This window comes from Tenrec ecaudatus, chromosome 10 (genome assembly GCF_050624435.1).
Source record: "Tenrec ecaudatus isolate mTenEca1 chromosome 10, mTenEca1.hap1, whole genome shotgun sequence".
NCBI classification, from domain to species: Eukaryota; Metazoa; Chordata; class Mammalia; order Afrosoricida; family Tenrecidae; genus Tenrec; species Tenrec ecaudatus.
Genome location: NC_134539.1, coordinates 123,704,718 through 123,722,001, shown reverse-complemented (window position 1 = coordinate 123,722,001; position 17,284 = coordinate 123,704,718). Strand labels below are relative to the sequence as shown.

Here is a 17,284-nt window from a genome sequence, read left to right as displayed (position 1 = left end):
GATAGGACAGAGTAGAACTGCTTACCGTGTGTTTCTGGGAATTTAAAACTGTACAGGAGTAAACAACCTCAAAACTTGTAGGGAGCAGCTGGTAGGTTGGAACCACTGCCCTTGTGGCTAGCAGCTCTGAGAAGCCCCCACATTGCCAGGGCCGTTCTGTTGAGGACATCAGAGGAGAACAGTGGAGGTAAAGCACTCAGCATAGTTTCTGGTTGTGTTAAGTACTCAAACTTTCCTCACCGTTACTGAAGCTACGGCTCTTGTTCTTTTTCTCTTGATTTATACTTTGTTTGGGGGGAGAGGATAACTTAATTGTGAATTGGGTGAAGGTTTACAGAGCAGTTCATCCTCTTCAATTTTTTTTCATAATTAAGGCTTTTATAAGGGAAGTTACCATTTTTCATCCCAACAATTTTTACACATTTTGACTCATCTCTTTAATTGTAATTCCACTTCCTCTCTGTGTTTCCCATTGTCTTTCCTCCTCCTTTCCTAACTGAACTTTGTCCTGAGGTGTAAATATTGCCCTTTTAATAGGAAATGGTTGGTTAGTCTAAGGAGTGTGCCTCACTGATGTTCACTGTTGTTATTTCCCTTTGTAGACTTGTCTGTTGTTTAGACAAAAACTTGAGCCATGAGGGGGAGAGGAGCTCATTTTCAGACCTGTAAGATGACTAAGGGCCGTCATCTTGGGGTCGCAGTGGTCTCTGCCTAAGTAGTAAACTTTTTTATAGCCTTTTTAATGATTGTGAGTTTTCTTCCATATTTTTCTCCCACTATATCTAGGGCCACCTGATGAGATCCCTTTCAGAGTAGTGGACAGCAGTCAGTAGCTGGGCACTATCCATTTTCATTCTTTTGGTTTCAGGATAACGGATACTTAGTTTGTGTGGTCTGTGAGTCTACTGGACTCATTGTTACCCTGCATCTCCGATTTCCATCATTCTTCGTTCCTCCAGACAGGGAGAGACCAATAGCTGTACCTTAGATGGCCACTCAGAGTCACTTCTCACCAAATTAACCTGTGGCGGCACAGTGTCTGTGGATTTTTATTACTCCAGTTCATCTGCGCCCTCCAAGGTGAACTTCCTATGCCCTGAGGCCCAGCGATTATTCTATCAGGGTTATACAAAATTGTAAAAGCAGAAGTTTTCGTATGCTCTGAGTTAGAAAATATCTGTAAGTGGCCTCTGGCCTTCTTAAACCTTTATGTATTACCCAGAATGTTTTTATCCTATAACTTTTACAATAAGTACTTTCCTTCCTTATGAAAAGATGTTGTGTGGTCAGTAATCATGTTTTCAGAAAACTGTATAACCACTTTTTAAAATAAATTTACTGAAATATATTTTTCCTTTTTTTAAATCATTCTACTGGGGGGCTCTTACAAATCCCATGACAATTCATCATTCTATTATTGTATTAAGCACACTTATACATATGTTGCCATCAACATTTCCAAAACATTTTCTTCCTGCTTGAGCCCTTGGTATCAGCTCCTCTTTTTCCCCCTTCCTCCCCCACCCTCCTACCCTCGTGAATCCTTGATAAATTATGTTATTGTTATTTCATGTCTTACGCTGTCCATTGTCTCCCTTCACCCACATTTCTGTTATTCGTCCATCTGGGAGGGTGGGCTATATATCCAACCTTGTGATAGGTTCCCTCTTCCTCCACCTCCTGCCGCCACCATCCCCCTACCCTCATTATATCACTACTCCCACTACTGTTCCTGAGGGTTTTATCTGTCCTGAATTCCATGTGTCCAAAGCTCTTATCTGTACCAGTGTGTGTACTCTGGTCTAGCCACATTTGTAAGGTAGAACTGGGTCATGGTAGTCGGGGAGAGGAAGCATTCAGGAACTAGAGGAATGATGTGTGTTTCCTCGGTGCTATACTGCACCCTGGTTAAACCGTCCCTTCCTTGTAACCCTTCTGTGGGGGATGCCCAATTATCTACAGTTGGGCTTTGGGCCTCTACGCCAACCTCTTTCACATTGAGATAGTTCAAGGGTCCTCAAACTTTAAACGGGGCGAGTTCACTGTCCCTCAGACTCGTTGGAGGGCCGGACTATAGTTAAAAAAACAACACCACAAAACTATGAACAAATTCCTATGCACACTGCACATATCTTATTTTGAAGTAAAAAAACAAACGAAGCAAAAACACCCGGTGGGCAGATAAATGTCATCAGCAGGCCGCATGTGGCCCCTGGCTATAGTTTGAAGACCCCTGATATAGTTGTTTGTTTGGGATCTTTTGATACCTGATCCCCTTGACACCTCATGATCACACAGGCTGGAGTGCTTCTTCCAGGTGGGGTTATTTGCTTCCCTGCTAGATGGCGGCTTGTTTAACTTTAAGTCTTTAAGACCCCAGACAATATATCTTTTGATAGCCAGGCACCATCCATTTTCTTCACCACTTTTGCTTATGCACCATTTTGTCCTAAGCGTTCATGTTGGGCAGGTGAGTATCAAAGCGTGCCAGGTTATTAGAACAAAGCATTCTTGTGTTTAGGGAGGTCTTGAGTACAGGCCCAAAGTCTGTTTGCTATCTTAATACTTAACAAACATAAATATGTGTACACTGTCCTCTGTCCCTTTCATTATAAATTAATATATTTACCTACATACATACCTATAGCTATACCTTTTTAAATTGCTTTTGCTTTCTACTTCTTTCCTCTATTTCCTCTCATCTTTCTCCTGTCCCGCTATCCTGCTCACCTTCCACTCAGCTCTCAGTAATTCCTCTTAGAGAAATAGGTTTTTCTTTGATGGCTGCTTATGTTCATAATACTAAGCTCAAAGGATTCAATGACACACAACATGTACTTGAAAATTTTAGGAAGATTTACCTAATTTTCTCATTCTTTTTTCAGGTAATCTTAACCAATCAAATGACAACAAAGATTGACAGAAATCAAGCCTCACTGATTCCTGCTTTAGGTGGGTAATGGATCAGATAAAATTTCATTTTTTAATGAAAGACATTTTTCCTGTCCCTTTCTTTTGGAACATGTTGAATATGCTACGCTCCATCCTAGAGACATGATCTCTCTTGTCCACGGATAGATCTCAGTGCTTTGTGCAGTGCTCTTAGTAGCTGACTGACCCCTTTCAGCCATCATAGCATATGTGCTCTGTGGCAGCTGTGGTTTCAGGTTGTAGGGAAATATTCATAATATAGGACCAAGCTCTTTGAAAACTCCCAGTTTCAGGCAGGAGGAAGAGCAAATCCCATTTAAGTACAAATCTCAATACAGTGAATAAAGTTATGTACTTTCATCCTAATCTCAGGTTTGGTTTTATTCGAACACAGGGCTTTTCCATTTGTTTCCACTAAAATGTTCTATGAACATTACTTCGGAAGAGAAACCCGGGTGCCACAGTGGTTAAGTTCTCACCTGCTCGTCGAACAGCCCGCAGCTGCTCTCTGGTGGAAAGATGTGGAGTCTGCCATGGGTTTGGGTTTAGGTTTGAGTTTGGCTTGGGGGGGTGGAGGCCAAAAGTATGTTATTAAGCCTGATGCTGAAGATTAACCCATACCCTGACTCAGAATGTAACGTTTTCTAAAAGCAAAAAGGAGATCATGATTTTCAGTATTTTCATAGTAATCTCAGGATGTTACTCACATCCCAGGTGTGTTTTAAAAGCAAGTACACACTTTCAATAGAAAGTTAAGTAAAGGAAGTCTATATTTTGTCGGGACATCCTGAGCTACTGCTTATAACCTAATCAACAAGGCATTATAATTGCTATGTTCTTTTCTCTCAGGGGAAAGTTGGGGACATGCTGCTACAATACGGCTTATCTTTCACTGGGACCAAAAACAGAGGTCAGTAAAAAAAAATTAATACTGAATATTGGGCATATTATACTGAATACTTAACAGCTCCTTAAAAGTAGACCATTCAGTGAGCTCTGCAGTGCCGCAGCAGTGGATGCTTTTGTTCCCGTGTCTGACATCAACCAGCACAACCACAGAAACTTGTTATACTGCACATGTAGACGCACACGACATTCTTTGGAATATTTAAATGATGGTGCACCTGAAACGAGTAGGTGGCTTTGGAATGCCACCTGCTAAAGCTCTTTGAAATCAAGTTCCATATTAGCCAAGCAGAAGGATGTGGGCACTCCCTGTTCCTAGAAGGGAATTGAAAAAGAGAATCAAATCAGGACAAAGGGAAGATGTTTGAGGTTATCGCTAGGACTAATTCGTAGGGAAAATAAAATGGTTTTTCTAAGTTGTTTAATATTTTATGTATGAAATTGTGACTATTATTTTTTATATCCTTTTGTATTTTCCTATCCTGCTTTGATTTCCAGTTGCTTACCTGTCTTTCACAGTTATTGCTCTTTAAAATAAAACCATGACAGCATGAAATCTTTATACTTGTTTTTAAACCCGCTGAGCAGTGAACAAACCAGCTTTCATTTTTTCTAAAATAGTCAAGTGAAAGCTCTGGGGTCTTTCATTGTACACTTTTAGAAATCTCAAATTTGTGCCAGCCTCTCTGCTTTGAAATCAGTTGGCATAACCCAGAGAACTCAGAGCAGACCTGCTGCAATGAAAGGAGAAGACGAGGCAGCATATGCGCACAGATGGAGCAAAGGGCTACTTAAGTGCATGTGGGCGGGGTCAGTGGTAGTGTTCAGTTCTTTGTTGTTACGCAGATGAAAACCATGCTTGATCAAGCTAGGTGTGACCGACCTTTGCTGAGTTCATAAGCAGGTTTTTTGTAATCTGCACACAGTATATCTTTTGCAACTAGTTCAAGCAGTTTGTATCCCTTTTAGAGATGGTATTGCCAAGGAGCTCAGGTAACGCATGTTCTTCATAATGCATAGTACTTTACAGTGTACTCCCTCTCCCTCATTCCATAAATAATTCATTATAAACTGGATTTACAAAAGGAATTATTTTCTTAGTAACAAACCCCAAACCTTGTCAAACTATTGTAAAGACTTGGCACCAGTTCTCTAGCTGAGAGCCCTTTGAACACACTGTTATGCTTTCCCAGATTGATATTATTCTCTATAAGTGCAGCCCATCATTTAAATGTCCGTAGAAATTCTTGACCTCAGATGCTTATATGCAATATAGGTAGTTCCCAGTTCCAAATTTTCAACGTGGGAGCAACTCTTACTTGCTCTTTTAAACATGGCTTCCAGCCAATTTGAACCTGTTTTGTCATGGCCTATGAAATGGGAACAAATCGGAATTTTTTTATTTTGGTGATTTGTCATGGTAACGAACGGGAAAAATTATAAGTCAAAGTCCCAAAAGGTAATGTCTATGTTAACTTGCCTTCACTTTTAAGTGATTGAATTCACTCACTCATAGCCATTGAGTAGATTGAACTAAGCCCTTTAAAAAATAATAACAAAAAACGACTGCCATCAAATTGTAAATCTCTATGGGCCAAGTAGTCTCCTCTTTCCCCCACAAGACAGCTAGTGGGTTTGAGCCCAACGGCACTACCGGGAACCAAGCCTTGCTCAACAAATCTTAGTCAGCTTCTCTCGCTGTGCATGTAACTTTTAATAAAAGTCTTCGAGTTTTTCTTATACTAAAGTATGGCTCAATAAGAACCACATGTACCTGTTCCAAATTACCTACAAATTTGTAAAGACACAGTTGGGAGTGGATCTGATTTGCCACCCAGACCTGCCTGTAGCAAGCAGTCTTGTCTAGGAAAGGCTCTTTCAGACCAGTCTTCCGATGTGTACTTAAATAGTTTTGTTCCTCACGGTCACCAGTTATTTCCAGGTCACTGACATTACCAGACTTGGTGGGCTTTTTTGGTGCCGTCTTAGTTTATCTTGATAGAGTGGAACTAGCAATCCACACTGGGCAATGTGATTACAAAATGAATGCTTGCAGTTAAGAGCAGAAAAGCGAAATGCCTTGAGCAGGAAAATATATGTTGGAATTGAACTTTCCGTAGGTGTCCGTCACATGCTCTGGTCCCAATCCTTTCCTAGTCACAACTGATTTTTTTTTACACTTGAATTAATGTTGGAATAACATTCCAACAGTTGCTAAAAGAAATATAATACGTTGTTGGTGTCCTGTGTATGTGTGGGCTTTCCTCCAAATCTGCATATTCATGATAATCTGAGGCCACGATTGTTCAGAATTACACCACTCGTTGCCAAGAAGATCGGATGGTAGAGGAGTAATATATCAACACCCCCACACAGTTTCTCATATGTGTGTTCAGCTTTAGAGCACAAATTGTGCTTCTGCCTTGTTTCTTCCTGACCCAAAGTATGTAGTTCAGCCATATGTTAAGTTTCATCTCGCTTGGGCCATAAGCCAAGTGGTTTTTTTGGTTTGATTTAATGTTTAAAAAGATCTCTTGTGGGAGGGAGGAGATAAAGGGGAGCTGATATCAGGTTGTTCAAGAAGAAAGAAAATGTTTAGAAGCAGATTGTGGAAGCAACTGTACAATTATGCTTGACCTAATTGAATTATGGATTTTTATGATATCTGTACAAGTTCCCTATAAAAGGATTAGTTAAAATAAAAAAGATCTCTTGAGATGAAATTATGAAGTTTTATTTTTATCTAGAAGTTTGAGTAAGATTATCAGCCTGAATATTTAAATCACATTTGACTTTAGAATTATTGATATATTTAAATACTTTTTAAAAGCATATTTATTTTTCTTTTCTTCCAAAGAATCTAATGAACTGAGTACCTTTTTGTACATGCTAATGCTGTAAAATGATTTAGCTCTCTGATTTTTCAGATAGCTAGTTTTTGCTTTACTAGACAAGATATTTTTATAAGGGGGGTTAAAACACCTTTCCTATATTTTTCTGTTAGACATAGGGTGTGATCCCATCATTGCTCTCCTTACCACAGCTATCCCTGTACTAAGGGTTTGTTAGCAGTAATTTATGCATGCATATTTTATACAGTTGCACTTAATATCAAAATTATTGTTGGGCTGCCAAAATAATAGACAAACGTGTCTTGAAGAAGTACAACCTGAATGCTCCTTGGTCTCATCCACTTTGGATGTCTTATGAGGGATTAGTCCCTGGAAAAAGGACATGATGGTTGTTAAGTAACAGGTTAGCACAAAGCGATGGATTGACGGGGGTGGGTGGGTGGGGGGGCGGCAGCAGTGGGCACAGATACAGCAAGTATGAGGATGGCGTAAAACCAGGCAGTGTTTGCTCTGTTCTATGTGGAGTCTCTGAGTCGGAACGGACCGAACAGCACCTAACCACACAAACATTCATATTTTCACTCACCTTTTTAGCGTAAATAGGATCTCATAAGGTATAAAACAACATATTTGAATCAGTCAGCAGACTTTTAGATTGTTTTAAAATTTTTCTTGAATAAACAACTTTATTTCATGTGTTAATGGTTATATGCATATAGCTATGCATATGAGTTTGAGTTATTGTTTGAGGGAAATATTTTTTGTTTCTTATTGGACAAAATAATAGAATTATAGTAAAAATACTATGAATTTAAATTATGAAATTATTTATATGAGCTACTTAATTAAGTCTGTGTGTATGTATATCTATATATCTTCTCCACCCCCCTTTTATAGGTTGGCAACTTTGCACAAATCACCAAGCCAGAAGGAATCCACAGTGCTGTTTCAAATCACAGTCAGTATGATTTAATTAGCGTGAGATTTTGATGTTTGTGGGCAGTATTTATCTGAAGAGAGCATTTCCAAACTGCTTGTTACCTTCTGTAGGCAACAAGCATGTTTGAGGGCAGCTTTTGGTGCTTAGAATATTATCCTCAAAATAGTGCTGTTCACAATTGAACCGAGGTTGGTTCTTGAGGGGAAATACTTATTTGTTGGGTAGTGTTTTCCATGCCATATGTAATATCAGGATAATTTCTCTTTTTAAACTAAAAGTTGCTAATAGACAAACTAGCACTAGTAATTTTGGTCTATAGATGGTATGGGTCAATAGCCATCAAATATAACCCACTTTAGTTTTTTTCCCCTGAGGATTTACTCCATAGAAATAAATTTTTGGGCTGAAATAGGCAAAATTATCCATTTTTATAAGGGCAAAAACAAAAATGGAAAGAGATCCTACAACCAAATCATTCTCTTTGCACTACCAAGGTGCATTTGCAGCATCCTCGTTGGAAAACTAGAGTATCTAATTGGAGAAAATGCCTGAATCATTAGTACATGTTACTTGATTTCATCTCTCATCAGAGCCACCAACGTTTGTTAAAATGCCCTTAGAGAACATGTCTATAATGCAGTGTTATTTATGTATATGTGTAGGTATATCTTACATATATTTTTTAAAATACCGTATGTACCCATGTATAAGCCGAGTTTTTCAGCATACTTTTAATGCAGTTTTTGCGGTAAAATTAGGTACCTCGGCTGATACTCACATAGGCTTACACTTAAGTGTATTCAGGATACAAAACAACGTAGTATAGCCCTGGTTTAAACATCTGTCCATGAGGTTTGTCCTCATCGTTCACAGTGGCTGATAATTTTCATCCCACAAACAAAGTAGATCTTTTATCAGTTAAAAGATACGTGTAAGATCAACCTTTCCTTTAAACCACACTTATGCATGTTTTTATGTTGCAGCCTCAGGGCTTTAGAGATGTTCTTAGTGCTCCTGCATGTTCACTGACAAAGGAAGCTTCACTGAATTCCCGAAAACGGTCACGAGAAGTGGAGAAAGAAGCACAGTGATCCAAAGATTAATCTCAAAGTAGAACAGATTATTGCTGCGTGAAAATCAGTGGTCTAAGTTGTGAACACGTTCACTTAAAATGCAAACACACATTATGGCGTGAGTGACTGACTCAGTAATATACATTATGGCGTGAGTGAATCAGTATACACTGGAGTAGGGAAAATGAAGGACTGTGAATCTGAAAATGTTCTTCTAAAACTGCTGTACAATTATATTTTGTTTTGGTAACAAATCAGAAATGCTAATGTAGGCATTGTTCCAGGGGGCATAAAAAAATTCATAGAAAATTCTATTATCTCTTCGTTTCATTTTCATGAATTATTTCACAAATACAGAAAGCTGATCTTAAATGGCCTATCTGAATGTACCATGCAGAATGTTTTTCTGTTTGCGTTTGGGGGAGGGAGTGAGGTGAAGGTACATTGTGTTGTTTTAAACATTGGCCAGTTCCTTTAATGAATTATCTTTCCATTTTAACCTCTGCCCTCTACACACAAAGATAATTCTATTTGTACATTAAAACATGAAGAAACTGGGCAGGGGGGAGAATGTTTTTACTTTTCTATAAATGTAATTTTGATAATTCTTTAAAACGACAGGTTTTGAAACCTTTTAAAGAGAAACCACAGCCATGAATCAGTATATCATTATATTTAGTTAAATGGGTCAGATACAAATTTTAGATGACAAAACTGATTTTAGTGACCTCAATCCAAAATCTAAGCCATTTGTTTAATTTTCCATATTATTTTATAATGCTGTAGGAAGGCCTTCGAAGCTGCTATCTCATGTAGAAATTGTTTAAAGCATTTACTTTCCAGAATAGTCAGGTTGATAAACTCAAAATTATTTATTTTTATATATTAAAAATCTGAAATGTACCATTCTAGAATTACATTGACTTAAAAAATAGTTGTAACTATATGAATAAATATAAAATTTTGGCCTTGTGATTGGTTTCAGAATCTGGCACCTTCTTAGTTTATTCACAACTTTGGTTCTTAGTGAAAGGAAATTTAAGTAATTGGATACTATGTACTTCGACAACCAGGTTTTCCAGATTTTAGTGATAGGTGATATATACTATTGTAGAATGCACATCAAATTTAGAAAATGTATTCAAAATAACTCCTGCAGTCGATTTATTCACAGAATTATTATAGTTTACTAGGACTTTTTTTGGAAAGTGAAAGTGGGCACTGTTAACAATTACATTAGGACCATGAACATAAACTGGGACGTTGCAGGCAGATCAAGCAAATAATCACCCAGACTAGATAAGACTATTTTCACATGACTAATATAAGAGGACTGATGGTAACTTTCTTACTTTTGAAGACCCTAATGTATTTTTTTTAACTGTGGTAAAAAAATATGTACAACAGTTGTTACAGTTCAACAGTTGTTACAGGCCATTCCCTATGTTCATCATATTGTATGACCATTGCCACTGTTTTCAAAATCATTCTACCATGATCGAACACTCAGTACCTCCTAAGCAATTACTCCCTCTTTTCTCCTTCCCTCCTACCCCCAATCACCACTAATAAACTGATCTCTATACATATTTCATATAAGTGGGAGCATATAGTATATCCCTTTCTGACTTACTTGCTCAGTAAGGTTTATGTTATAGCATATATTTTTAAGACTTTATTTCCCTTAATGACTAATATTCATGTGTGTGTACACACAAGCAATCTTCAAAGAGTGTACAGAAAATACATCTGAGAAAACTGCATGTCTAAATAGCATCTAGTTTGAGGCACTAAGAAAGGTAAGACACCCATTTGAAAAGAGCCCTTACGAGAGCAACATGAATTATGCTAAAATTTAAATACGTACATGCAAACATGGAATTTATAGTGAACCTTAGATGGAAGAATGGTGAAATCATTGATGCCTCATGAAACCTTTATGGGGACCGTGCCTTAAAGAAAATCAAGTTTACGGATGGATAACTCTCTTAGGACACCATGAGATGGAGATGCAGTCTGCAGCCGTCGCTCATCCACATTCATTTACCTAGAAAAAATGGACCATTATTGAAACAATATGCATTTATTATAATGCAAAGAACAAACCAAAAACCTCTCAAACTGCCATTGAGTTGATCCTGACTCATTCTGACTCTCAAACAGAAGAGGCTTTCCAAGGCTGTAAATCTACATGGAAGCAGCTGCCTCTTTCTTTGAAGCAGTAACAGGTGGGCTCAGACCAACATTCTTTTTGGTTTGTAGCTGAGCACTTTAACTACTGTGCAGCTTCATTTATACATGTACATACAGTTTTGTTAAAAAAAATAGAAGGACATTTTTGTTATGTACTTAAAAATCCTTATGTTTTCCTTACCAATAAATCTTTCTATGACAAGTTTTTAATGGTTGTATATATGGTAATTAAAAATTTTCTTTTTAGAGTATAATTATATTCTTAGTGTTAATAAACAATGGTTCTAATAAGCATATGGGTTATATTTTATTTGGGGGGTTATATTTTAAATAAATTATGATTTGTATTATTTTCCTATTGTAACAAATTACTACAGAGTTTAAAACAACACAACTTAATTATCTTACAATTACGGGGCCCAGGATGCCAAAATCGATTTAACTGGATTAAAATCATGGTGTCAGTAGCCACATACCTATTGGAGACGCTAGGGAAAAATCCATTTCCTTGCTTTTCTTACCTGCTTGGAGCTGCCAGCGTTCCTCGATTTCAGCTCCAGTCGCATCTTCAAAGCCAGTACCACGGCACTGCTCATGAGATCTTTTCTATCATCGGGTCATCTTGTGCTCACTCTGGTTTTCCTACCTTCCTTTTGTGAAGCCCAGCTGGGTAATTCTGTTTAGTCTCCTCCATTATAATGTCTTTACCCACATCTGCAAAGTTTCCTTTGCCATGAAACCACCATTGCTATCTGTGGGGAGCCATTATTCAGATTCCTGTATCACATAATAACATGACTCAAGAAAGACAAGCCTGCATTGATTCACATGCACATGAAGGTTTGGGGAGCACTGTCGTGTTACCAGTTTTCTCCTATATTCATAGGTGATTGTTTTTTTTTCTTTGTAAAATCATTTTATTGAGGCTCATACAACTTTTATCACCATCTATCCATCCATTGTGTTAGATGATTGTTTTTATCTGTAAAACTGGCAATTTGTATATGTACAAATAAGCTTGATACAGCTAATAAATGGATTGTTATAAAAGCTGTTAGAGCCCCCAATAAAATAATCTTTTTTTTTAAAGGTTTTCAGATGTGCCGCTTTTAATGGAAGTTGTGTACAAGATATTTCACTCTTGCATCTTCTCAAGTGATTCTTCCTTGTATTGCCCTTTTCCTTTCCGACTTGGCGAGATTTGGCTTTCCGCTCCAGGATCTTTTTGCGGTCTTTGTCCAGTTTTAACCTTGTAATCACCACCTTGCTGGGGTGAATGCCCACATGGACAGTGGTCCCGTTAGCTTTATCTCGCTGCACCCGCTCAATGTAGATGACATACTTCTTCCGGTAAACCTGGACCACTTTGCCAATCTGCTGACCTTTGTAGTGTCCTCGCACAACCTGAACTTCATCATCCTTGCAGATAGGCATGGACCGAACATTGTATTTCTGTCTCAGTTCCTTGGAAAGCAGGGAAGACATAATCCTGCCAACGTGGGAAGGGGCATTGAAATGCCTTTTCTGGTTTTTGCTCCTGTCCGAAGTCACAAAGGGATTGAACTTCATTTTGGCTCTTCCGGTTCTGTAAGTTTCCCAATAAAATGATCTTAAAAACAATTTTAAGAGTTCATATAAGTCTAAGTCAGAGATTTTGCTACTAGGGTTCCAGCTTGTGCATACATGGGCTTATTTGAAACAAAATGAATTCGAATGTCTCTGCAACTATTGGCTGATCTCTGGCAAGTTCTCTCATGGATACCCTTGTCTTAATCTCGTAAGGGCACCTTCCCCAAAAGATCCAATGAAAACTGGTTTCTGTCAAAGAACAAAAAATCATACCATTGTGTACCCACCTTCCCGACACGATCGCTAAAGACAAATGGGTACCCAGCTATCAAAAGATAGTGTCTGGGATCTTGAAGGTAAACAAGTGGCCATCTAGCTGAGAAGCAACAAAGCCCACATGAAAAGCACACCAGCCTGTGTGAGCACGAGGTATTGAAGGTATTAGGCATTAAAAAAAAATCATTGTGAATGAGGGGGAGGGCATAATGGGGACCCAAGGCCCATCTGTAGGCAACTGGACATCCCCTTACAGAAGAGTCACTGGGAGGAGACACACCAGTCATGGTGCAGTGTAGCAATGATGAAACACAACTTTCCACTAGTTCCTAAATGCTTCTACCCCCGCCCCACTCCACTATCATGATCCCAATTCTACCTTACAAATCCAGCTAGACCAGAGAATGTACACTGGTATAGATAGGAACTGGAAACAGGGAATTCAGGACAGATGATGATACCAGGACCAGTGGTGATACCGGGAGGGTGAGGTGGAAAGGGGGAACTGATTACAAGGATCTACATATAACTTCCTCCCTAGGGGATGGGCAGTGGAAAAGTGGGTGAAGGGAAGCATTGGACAGTATAAGATAGGACAAAATAATTTATAAATTATCAAGTGTTCATGAGGGAGGGAGAGGAAAACTGAGCTGATACCATGGGCTCAAGTAGGAAGCAAATGTTTTGAGAATGATGATGGCAACAAATGTACAAATGTGCCTGACACAATGGATGAATGTATGAATTGTGATGAGTTTTACAAGCCCCCAATATAATGATTAAATTTAAAAAGAAAACTGATTTCAGAGGGCATCTGTTGGGTTAGTTAAGTTTTTAATATGTGAAACCCAGGATTGATGAACCTATAAAGGTAGCAAACAATTAAGGGTTCCTAAGGGCTACAGTAGCAGGGGCATGGGGTAGTAAAGGGGTGCTGAAGCCAAGGAATTCAAGAAGGAAGGGAGTGTTTTGAAACTAGTAACAGTTGTACAATACTGCTTGATTTGATTGAACTATTAAACTATGTGATCTGTATTTGCACCCAGTAAAATGGTTTTTTGGGGCGGTGGGGGTAAATAAAAGGCTCACAAATTAAAAACAAAAACTGACAAGTTGTACCCATAGTTTTCAAAGACTAGTCCCACATGCTTTGGCCATGTTGTCAGGAGTGACCAGTGCCAGGAGGTCATCCTGTTTGGCAAAGTAGAGGGAGTAAAAAAGAGAAAGGTCGTCAAAGAGATGGCTTGACAGAGTGGCTGCAATGAGGGCGCATACACCTCCTAGCACAATCCCTACATTGTGTCCAGCACATTCGTACATTTGTTGCCATCATCGTTCTCAAAACATTTGCTTTCTACTTGAGCCCTTGGTACCAGCTCCTCATTTTTCACTCCCTCCCTGACCACACCTCCCTCACGAATCCTCAACAAGGCTTTCTTAACAAATTAAGTAAATATATAAATATAAACCCTGCCCCCCACCCCTGCCCTTTGCCTGGTTTTCATTCGTGATGTGGGAGTACCTGTGTCATCTCACAATACATGTGGGCTTGCCACCCAATACTGAAGCAGTGATCTGGTAAAAACTTACGGCATAACAGTGATTGCATCTATTTTTCATTTTGTGGTTAGCTTGGTGAATCCAAAAGATCCACGTTGGCTTTTACTCCTCACACTATTTGGTAATTAGCTGATACATATTAATACAAAGAAGTCAAAAAGTATTGCTGTGAAATCATAGAAACCTAAACAAAAATATCAAACTATGAAGCTATTGTTTCTTGACATCATGTAGGTCTGTATGCTTTTGTGTTCAACGTTTGTAAAAATGAGAGTTTTGCCATCCTGAAGGGATTCAAATCATGTTCCTCTTCAGCGGTAGTTGCGTTGGGGACAAAAAGGACTAAAGGGAAAAGGTCATGGCGGTAGAGTAGATGGGACAAGGTTTCTAAACAAAATTTCAGCACAACCTTTGTTGCCCTCCAAGAATGGCCAGGTGCATTGGGATAGAAGAAAATTCCTGGGGGAAACTTTGCTGGCCTTTTTGTTCTCAGCAGTGTAGTTTTTTATTTTCCAAAACGCCTTCCTAATGAGCCTCCGTGATTATACTGTGTTCTTTGAGAAACACTGTAAAGAATACTCTTTGGAAATTTAAATTAGAAGTCATCATAGCCTTCTTCTTTTTCTGGGTGGTTTCCTCTTTATTGATGTGCCTATCTCCCCCATACAATTTTAGTCCCTTCCATCTACCCTCCAAAGAGGAGGCAGTGAAAGGCAATGTTGGGGTTCTGGGCCCCTTGGGTAGTTAGAAAGGGTACAGAAACCGAAAACAATCACTGGATGTAAGACTGACAACCAAGAAGTCTGAAGCGGAGTGGGAGAGGTGGCAGAGAAAGGCGCAGAGGAAGAAAGAAAAGGAGCGCTACTAGGGGTCATTTCCACCATTCCTGCTCCTGCTAGGAAGGGCTGGGGAGAAAGCCGCAGACAGTAAGTAGTGCAGGTCCTGAAGAAGGGAGGTGGTATTTGAGCCTGAAGGAGGGACGGGTCAAGAAAGGGGGGCCACCTTTCTCTTTGCAGAATGGAACACCCCAGCTCCAGGGCAGCAGCTTCACAGACCGTAGACGCTTTCGTCACTGTAGGCAATGTATAGAAAGAAGTCTTCTTCGTGGTGATGTTCCTGGTATAGCTGACCCATTGTGGCACTGGTGGGCGGAATGACATTGTTGACAAAGAAAAACAAGGCATCTTCAGCTCGGAGATGAATTCGCTTCCGGATCAAGAAGTAGAATTGACCAACTGTGAGATCAGACGGTACCAGGTATTTCTTTTTGTCCAAATCACCTATCCGAGCTTTGGGCGCCTTTTCTACTATCACCGGGACCCGGTCCGGGTATTTTTTTCGGATCTTCTCGCCCTCAGAGCGGCGCTTCTCGAACGGGTGCTCCTCTTTATACACGAACTTCATCCTCCTGGGAACCGGGCTGGACCGGGTGGGGCTGAGGGAACCCGGGGGTGGGGGGCCGGAGCAGGGGGCGGCGGCGACGGAGGCGACTAGCAGCCATCATAGCCTTCTAACCTGACTTCTTTGGGTTGAATTTCACTGGTCCAGTGGATCCTCCTGGAAACTTGTTCTGATGATGGCCTTTTTTTTCACGACACCCTAAAAGAACGCCAAACCCGCTGTCATCTGGACGATGCTGACTCACAGCCATCCTATGTAGGGCTTCCAAGATGATGAATCTTGACGAAAGCAAACAGCTTTGTCATTCTCCGGTGGAGTGGGTGGATGTTTGAGCAGCCAATCTTGTAGATGGCAACTCAACTCTGATCCCAGAGTGCTACAGTATATTACTGGGGAATTTGCAGCCATCCACTGATCTCAGAGACCTGTTTAGACATGTTGTGTTTGGAATAAACTTGTGCATGTATGAATTAGAACCCGCATAGCAGTACGTCCTTTTATTGTCTCATTTTCTTAATCGTTTTATTGGTGTATAATCCATGTATCATACAATTCAATAGTTTAATCATATTAAGGAGAGTTGTACAATCATCACAATTTTAGAACATTTTCCTTCTTGTACTCATTGTTATTAGCTCCCACCCCCAATCTCTCGCCATTAGCTCTAAGAAGCCATTACTCCAATTACTGTCTAGATTTACCTATCCTGGATTTCACATATAGAAAAGCATACAAAAAGAACAACAACAAACTAAGAATAACAAAGTAAAACAAATTTGAATGAAAAAAATTCAAAAAAGGAAAATATTGTAAACTAAAATTTTAAATGATCCAAAAGGTAGATCAAATGATATGATACGTTGTAACCTGGCTGCATCTGCCTTAATCGACTTTACGATGCTCTGTCTGATGATAAAGCTGTCCACATCCCTTGACTATGGTCACACAAGGTTCACTGGAGGTTTCACCCATGTGTGGAGTTGGCAAGTGGATTTGGGCTCCCACTGCCATCCACAGCCTTCTGCAAACCAGGTGTTCACAGTTTAACCTCTGATGCCATTCCCTTTTTCAAATGTGGGTATTAGTGTTGCAATCCTTGTATCACACAGGCGACTGTCTTTCCATGTGCACTTGGTTGACATAGCAGTACTTTAAAAGAAATCATTTTATTGGGGGCTCGTACAACTCTTATCACAAACAATACATCCATCCATTGTGTCAAGCACATTTTACATTTGTTGTCCTCAACATTCTCAAAACATTTGCCTTCTACTTGAGCCCTTGTGTAAGCTCATTTCCCCCTCCCTCCTCACCTCACCCCCTCTCATGAACCCTTGATAATTTATAAATTATCATTTTGTCATGTCTTACACTGTCAAATGTCTCCCTTCACCCATTTTTCTGTTGTCCATCCCCCAGGGAGGGGGTTATATGTAGATCCTTGTAATCGGTTCCCCCTTTCTACCCTACTTTCCCTCCACCCTCCAGGTCTCACCACTCTCAGCACTGGTCCTGAAGAGATCAGCTGTCCTGGATTCTCTGTGTTTCCAGTTCCTATCTGTACCAGCGTGCATCCTCACAGA

At 39.6% G+C, this 17,284-nt stretch overlaps 1 protein-coding gene and 2 pseudogenes across 2 annotated transcripts in view; 1 reads left to right on the top strand and 2 right to left on the bottom strand.

Annotated features, from left to right (window-relative positions):
- Positions 1-11,105, top strand: part of RAD51C (RAD51 paralog C) — a 48,688-nt gene extending 37,583 nt beyond the window's left edge. For both annotated transcript variants that reach the window (XM_075561526.1, XM_075561524.1), the window contains 4 exons: positions 2,886-2,952; positions 3,781-3,841; positions 7,587-7,647; positions 8,613-11,105. In XM_075561526.1, coding sequence (XP_075417641.1) covers positions 2,886-2,952; positions 3,781-3,841; positions 7,587-7,647; positions 8,613-8,720 — 297 coding nt within the window. In that variant the 3' untranslated portion in view covers positions 8,721-11,105. The remainder of the gene's footprint in view (positions 1-2,885; positions 2,953-3,780; positions 3,842-7,586; positions 7,648-8,612) is intronic.
- Positions 11,106-12,030: 925 nt separating this feature from the next.
- On the bottom strand, positions 12,031-12,475 carry LOC142458251 (large ribosomal subunit protein uL24-like; annotated as a pseudogene).
- A 2,744-nt stretch (positions 12,476-15,219) lies between these two features.
- Positions 15,220-15,746, bottom strand: LOC142458248 (gamma-aminobutyric acid receptor-associated protein pseudogene; annotated as a pseudogene).
- Positions 15,747-17,284: the final 1,538 nt, after the last annotated feature.